General features: G+C 40.4%; 1 protein-coding gene across 2 annotated transcripts; it reads left to right on the top strand.

Moving 5' to 3' along the window:
• The first annotated feature begins 229 nt into the window (after window positions 1–229).
• Window positions 230–1,917, top strand: LOC114901274 (zinc finger protein 396-like). 2 transcript variants are annotated; one of them, XM_029232936.1, is made up of 2 exons: window positions 230–1,136; window positions 1,856–1,917. In XM_029232936.1, the coding sequence occupies exons 1-2, from the start codon at window positions 230–232 to the stop codon at window positions 1,915–1,917; spliced, it is 969 nt and encodes a 322-aa protein (XP_029088769.1). The 2 variants fall into 2 exon arrangements, with proteins under 2 accessions (XP_029088769.1, XP_029088768.1); XM_029232935.1 differs by lacking the exon at window positions 1,856–1,917 and having other exon boundaries at window positions 230–1,249.
• The last annotated feature ends 5,249 nt before the right edge of the window (window positions 1,918–7,166 follow it).

Raw genomic sequence — 7,166 nt, forward strand, 5'->3', positions numbered from 1 at the left:
GGCAACATTTAAGTTAGCTCCTGATTTCTGCTTTTCTAAATATACACAACACCTTGCCTAACCTGTCGATTCCTTTCCTGGATTAGAAGGAATAAGAATAAAGAATTGCTTCCCCGGCTTCTCCCGCAAAACGTGGGGTCGTCCTTCCTAGGCCAGAGGAGTGTCCATAAGGAGAGTTTCGCCTTCTTGAAGATTAAAGCCTAGCGGTTCTGAGCTATTCCCAGTCCAAATGTCTGCAAAATTGAGAGAGACATCAAAACTCCTTCCACAAACTTCAGGGGACCCTGACTGCATTCTGGTAATGAAGGTGGGAGAGGGAGGGCAGGCCTGTAATATGGTCTCCAGCCGCCACTGGAGCAGCTACTACAGCTCAGAGACCCACCGCCAGCAGTTCAGGCAGTTTGAATACCAGGAGTCACCTGGGCCCTGGGAGGCTCTGAGCCGGCTCCGCGAGCTGTGCTGTCAGTGGCTGAGGCCAGAGGTGCACAGCAAGGAGCAGATCCCGGAGCTGCTGGTGCTGGAGCAGTTCCTGGCCATGTCGCCTGAGGAGCTGCAGGCCTGGTTTCAAGAGAGCCAACCAGAGAGTGGAGAGGAAGCCGTGGTGATGCTGGAGGAGCTGGAGAAAGAGCATGACACGGTGGCTGAACAGGTCTTTCTTGGACGAAATGAGGACATGCTTGCAAAGAAGCTACCAACTTGTGAAATCACTCAGGAGACAACACGTAGCCAGCTTAAGCCCACAAAAAAGCAACTGCAGTGGGCATCGGAGGAGCTTCACACCTTAAGACAAAATGATAGAGACACCGGAACTATAAATGTGAAATCAGCTTCAAGGCGAAAGACTTCTTCAGGCAAAGAACTGCATTACAAAGTTTCTAACACTCTTCAAATGAATGCTTCCCAGAGTTCCACATTTAGAGGAACCTGTGAACAAGATAGAAAGTTTGAAAGGAGACAGGGAAACCGTCCTCGAAAAAAACAACACAAGTGTGATGAATGTGGGAAAGTCTTTAGTCAGAGCTCAGCCGTTAATCTACATCAGAGGATCCACAGTGGAGAGAAACCTTATACATGTGATGTGTGTGCAAATACTTTCAGCCGAAGTGCAATCCTGATTCAACATCGAAGAATCCACACTGGGGAGAAACCCTTCAAATGTCATGAATGTAGGAAAGCCTTTAGTCAGAGCTCGAATCTTTTCAGACATAGGAAAAAACATGCTGGAGAAAAAGTCCCATCAGTGCTGTGAGGGAGTCAAAGCATTTACTGAGAACTTTTTCAACAGGGGAGCAGATACAAGGCACCAATACTCCTTTAGTATAAATTGGTAGTTTCAGTGGGCACCAATTTCCTTTCAAAGGTTGTAAAAGCCACAGGAGAGAATGTAGAATATTTTCTGTCAGCATTGTTTGCTTTTCTGCTTTTCAGTACAGTGTCAGTTCAGATGATTGAAATTCTAAAGCTTAAATTGGATTTCCATCCCTAGTGCAACTCTTGAAAAGATACTCGCAGACATGTTCTACTGTTTCCATTATTAACACAAATAATGAACTAGTATGTTCCTTTTTAGACAAGTACATTTTCCCTGTTGAGAAGGAGCGTGTGAGTTAGTATATAAGTGGGTATTCTCCATTTCGTTACTTGCACATTGGAGTTATTAGACCAAAGATTAAATCATTTTTTTAAAAAAATTACCTGGGAATTCTCTGGCAGTCCAGTGGTTAGGACTCCACGCTTTCACTGCTGCAGGCCTGGGTTCAATCCCTGATCAGGGAACTAATATCCTCCAAGTCACGTGGTGTGGCCAAAAATTAATAATAAAATAAAATAAATTTCCTGTTTTATTTTCTGTTACCAGATTCAAAATATGAGAATAGGATTGAGGAGACCCAAAAGAATATGTACCTCAAGACCTAAGCTGAAATGTCCAGGGTCATTGTTAGGAAGCAGGTGAGTAAAGGGACTTTACTCATCTCTTACGAAAACCTGAGAACCTACATACTGTTGTGTTTCAATTTTTAAAATTGAGGTATAGTTGATGTATAATATCATCTATACATACTGTTGATGATACTAAGTAATTTCCTGTGTAGGAAAAAAATATCTCCTTTACAATTTATATTGGAAATATCTCAGTGAAAGCATTAAGATTTGCTCTACGTGTCTTCAGGAAGTGGCCTAAATATGATGGGTGTTCTAATAATGAACAGTTATCTGTGGGTGCTTATATAAAGTTGATGATCACCTTAACATAAAGAAATGAGGAAGATGAAGAAAAGACTGATGTTACCAAACAAGACTGATGTTACCTGGTAAGTGCAGCACATAATGGAGAAGCGTACTTACCTGGAAATGGGAACCCTTAACAGCTGGTGACTATCCTTCAGAGTTCTTCATGGCCTCTGTTCTGGCATAAATCAGCTGTGAACATGTTTCAGGCATCACAGGACAACCTTTTCAGGGTCTTATGCATTCTTAGTAAATGAGTTTCTAGACAATTTATCATGATGTTTAAGACCTTGCATTTTGATACTCTTGTACAAATGAGAAAATCACTAAAGTTCGATTAAAAAAAAAAAAGAGAGAAAACCCCAGGAATAGTCATGAAAAAATAAGGAAAAAAAAAAGAAGTGATGACACCGGTGAGTTCTAAGAAAATTTGGATTCTGGGCTCTGAGACTAAAATGCTCATCACAATCAGAAGTTGGACTACGATGGGCCATGCCAGAGAAAGCTCTACTAAGTCTCAGACTTCCCAGGTGGTGCAGTGGTTAAGAATATGCCTGCCAATGCAGGGGACTCGGGTTTGAGCCCTGGTCCAGGAAGATCCCACATGCCGTGGAGCAACTAAGCCCGTGCACCATAACTACTGAGCCTGCCAGCCACAACTACTGAGCATGCGAGCCACAACTACTGAAGCCCACACACCTAGAGCCCATGCTCCACAACAAAAGGGGCCACCACAATGAGAAGCCCGCGCACCGCAACGAAGAGCAGCCCCCGCTTGCTGAAACTAGAGAAAGCCCACGTGCAGCAATGAAGACATAATGCAGCCAAAAATAAATAAATTTAAAAATAAATAAATAAAATAAAAATTAAAAGAAAAAAGCTCTGCTAAGTCTCTTCCTCTTGACCTTGAAAGTGTTTATTTTGACGTCACCAGGTTTCTCACAGGATCAAGATAATTATGATGCATGTGTGGTTCTATTATTTTGTGATAATATTTCTGAATTGAAAATATTTAGTAATCTATGTACAGATGTAAAGAGGGTGAAAACTTAGAAAAAAACAAATCTTTGGTTTCATTCGATTAGTATAAATGAGAGTAAAATTTAAAAAAAGGGAGATTGTCAAAATTATGTTGAACAGAGGACATTTTAAAAGGATGAATGTAATAAAATGTATTGGAGGGCTTGTAATCATGAAAATGTTAATAACAGGAAAACCTAAATGGGATTCATATAATTGTTGTTAGGTCAGGAACAGATCAAGTGAATTAAAATACCAGAAGAGTTGGTTAAATTAGGGAAACTGGAACCTCACAGGAACTTAGGTCTGGTGCCTTTTTTAGAAGTTCTAGGAATTCATGATTTGGGATATAGAACCATAATATCTAAGTTTATGGAATTGAGCCCTATAGTGTCTAGTGACACTCTTAACAGTAATAAAAAGATAATTTTTTCCCACATATTTTCTGATGAAATAAATAATATTAAAAAAAAGAAAGAGTCCATTGAGTTTAACCCACATTTAATTCAATCAGATTCTCTCGTTTAAAAAGTAAATGACTGGTATTTTTTTAAAGTATTCTGACAATATATAACATAATGTCCCCCTTTCCAGGGATTCTTAATAAAACTCTGTATGTATTACAAGAATACATGGATTGTCGTGTCTCCCATGGTGCCACCGTTACCCAATATGGAGGCAACCATGAGAAATGAAAGTCCTTAGAAGGAGAAGGGAAGATAGGCCTCATGGTGAACTTCTTTGTTCCTCATGAAGTGTAAACATTTCATTATCTGAAAATCCAGTCATATCTAGTGCTTGGAGTAACTCCTGAGACAAATGTGGGATTACATGCTCTGCTTAGTTAGAATATTGATAAATATTAGATTAGTAAGGGGAGAGGAGAATACAAATTTTAATTTTACAATTTTCTGATAGTGATTATACTTTGTAGCTCTAGTAAATATGAATAAGTATTGAGCTTTGTACATTTTCATTTATTAAAAATGTAGGAGTCTTTTTATTTGGGTCTCATTCTTTTTGTAATTAAAGAGAGGAACAAGCCATCTATTAAAGCAGCAAATGCCTCAAAAAATAAATAAATAATAAAATAAAGAATTAAGTAGTCAAAGAATGACTAACTCTCCTACCCTAGCTTCCCCTAAGTAAATTTGCAGGTGAAGCCTGAGGACGCAGGCGGATTACGTGGGCAAGAGAACAACCAGTTGCAGGCAGGCCACGTGAGCAAGACAGCATGGCAAGGAAGACTGGGAGAAGTCAGCAGTCCTGCACGCAATGGAAAAGTGACGCAGAATCTGACCTCCTGCCTTAACAATTAACTGAGATTTTTTTCCCTTTAAAAATTGTCATGGCTGGGCTTCCCTGGTGGCGCAGTGGTTGAGAGTCCGCCTGCCGATGCAGGGGACACAGGTTCGTGACCCGGTCCGGGAAGATCCCACATACCGCGGAGCAGCTGGGCCCGTGAGCCATGGCCGCTGAGCCTGCGCGTCCGGAGCCTGTGCTCCGCAATGGGAGAGGCCACAACAGTGAGAGGCCTGCGTACCGCAAAAAAAGAAAAAAAAAAATTGTCATGGCTGAGCAGAATCTTTGGAGTTGGTCTCTGGACATAAGTCCGCCTTCTCCCCAGATCGCCGGCTTTTCTGAATAAAGCAACTTTCTTCTCTACTGAAGCTTGCCCCTCAATTTATTGGCTGTTGAGTGGCCAGCGGCAGAACCTGCATTTGGGTACACCTCTCTCTCTCCCATCACCCACCCCTTTATCACATGATTCATTTCTGGCCAAAATATTTTGAGTTTCTCTATTCCTCATGTGGCATTGTAGAACTAAAATAATTGTACATATTTCTTGCCAAAGAAAAATATTCATAGTAGTAAGGTTGCTTGGAATTAAATAAAATGAGTTAATTTCTTTTGTGAAAGGTTTGTTTTTGCCATTATAACTTTATTATGCCATTACATAGCATATATTATGCTATCATAGCACTAGGTTATAGATGGTTACCTTCTGAAGACTCTATCTCAATTACCTGAGTTTCACTTGCATAAATAAGTCAAATACTCATGTGATTTTTTTGCAGCTGAAAAAGTAAACTTTCAAAATCAAGATAACTTAAAAACAAAGTGTACAGTGTATCTCTTAGAGCAGAAAAAAGTTTAAATACATTTTGTTCTATAGCATGTTTATAGATACTATCAAATTTTCTTATTGAAATGCAAATCAATGGATTCAACTGAAAGACAATTTAAATCCTCAGCTATATAAAATCTCTATGAACTGGAAATCATTTAACTGTAGGAATTAATTTGGCTTTCTTCCTCAGAGTTTTGAAAATGGAGCTTCGACAGGGTCTCTGTTTATGAAAGAATTTGTGCTTGAAAGAATTTGTGCTTCGACATAAAGATCAAAACACAAGATTGCAGGAAATATTTTAGGACTTTCCCAAATCCTTAAAATGTGTGTGCAAGGAAGAAAAACACTGGATCTGAGTTAGAAGACTTTGGTTTGTATCCCAGATTTACCTCTTGTTAGCTTTTTATCTATTTGAGCTGCAATTTCCTCACAATACCATTATCTGCATCATAACATTATAACCAGTATTTAGTGAGCATTTACTATATGCCAGCCACCGTACTAAGTGCCTTACACAGAAGATCTAAGTAATCTACACGTCAACCGCATGAGGATCATACTCTTATTAACCTGTGTTACAAATAAGCAACAGGCTCAGAGAGGTTAACTAGCTTGCCCAAGGTCACACAGCCCAAAGTGAGGGAGTGGGAATTCACAGGCAAACAGTCTGGGCTTCCCCACCCCCAACTCAGAGGTATTTGGGGGGATAATATTTTTTAAGTGCTTCCTTGCTTGTGTTTCCTTCATTCTATTCTACACATCTTCCTTTAAGACGCTTATGGAATCTTTCTTTGTTAAAAATCTCAACTGGCTCTTGATTTGCACATGTTAAACTCTGCATTTCTAATCTGGCATTCAGCATCTTTCAAATATGCTCCCAGTCATCTCTCTAGACTATCTCATAGAGACATACCCTTGTGCTGCTCCTTGAACCCGAGTTGTGCTTTTTCTACTGTTCCCTTTCCTCTGACCAAAAGGCCTTTCTCAAGGGCCATGATTTTGTGAAGCGAGATTTTTCCTGTCTGGAGGGATTTCTTGCCACCATGCCTGGAAATCTTGTGGCAGGGACTGTGTAATTCATATTATTTCCTTAGATACACTATCACGTAAAGTTATTTGTGTACACGAATAATCTCCTTTCATATCCTATAAGATGGTAGAAAACAATGTACAGCTCTTTCTATACCCATCACAGGAACTTGATGAGTGTTTCCAGAAGACAGGGATTGCTGGCTTTTTTGGGAAGTGGGATGGGGAGGGATTTGTGGCCCCAGTGGGGATGAGTGAACAGCCTTAGACGTAACACTTCTACTTTGTTTTGCCAACAAAGGAAAGCTCTTAAGCCTCAGGCCATAAGGAATCACAAAGCCAGTCCCTGGGCTACATTGCATTCCAAGTTTACCTGGGGGCGTTGGCGGGGTAGGGTGGGAAGGTTGGGGGGAGGTAGAAAACCTGAGCTCTTCTCCAGTTCCAGGACTGTCATTCACTAGAATCACTTTCAGCCCGTCTTGAAGCCAGCATTTGACCCTGTGGTTTTAGGTCGAACGGTTTATGTAATCGAGTTAAAAACGGCACCCGGCAGTCAAAAGTACCCTTGCATTTTTGTTTTTTTGCAGTACTCCTCATAAAGCTAATATATTTAAATTTCTGTGAAATAGACAACTGAGTGTCCCGTCATCTCTTTACAATAAGGGTTCAGAGTCCTTTAGCAACTGGAGCGGAGACAGAAAAAAAAATTCCTTAAAATGTGGCCTCACACAGACAACACTGCCTCCTAGTGTCTAGC

Source organism: Monodon monoceros, unplaced genomic scaffold (genome assembly GCF_005190385.1).
Source record: "Monodon monoceros isolate NGI ecotype Baffin Bay Population unplaced genomic scaffold, NGI_Narwhal_1 Super_Scaffold_2, whole genome shotgun sequence".
In the NCBI taxonomy this organism is placed as follows: Eukaryota; Metazoa; Chordata; class Mammalia; order Artiodactyla; family Monodontidae; genus Monodon; species Monodon monoceros.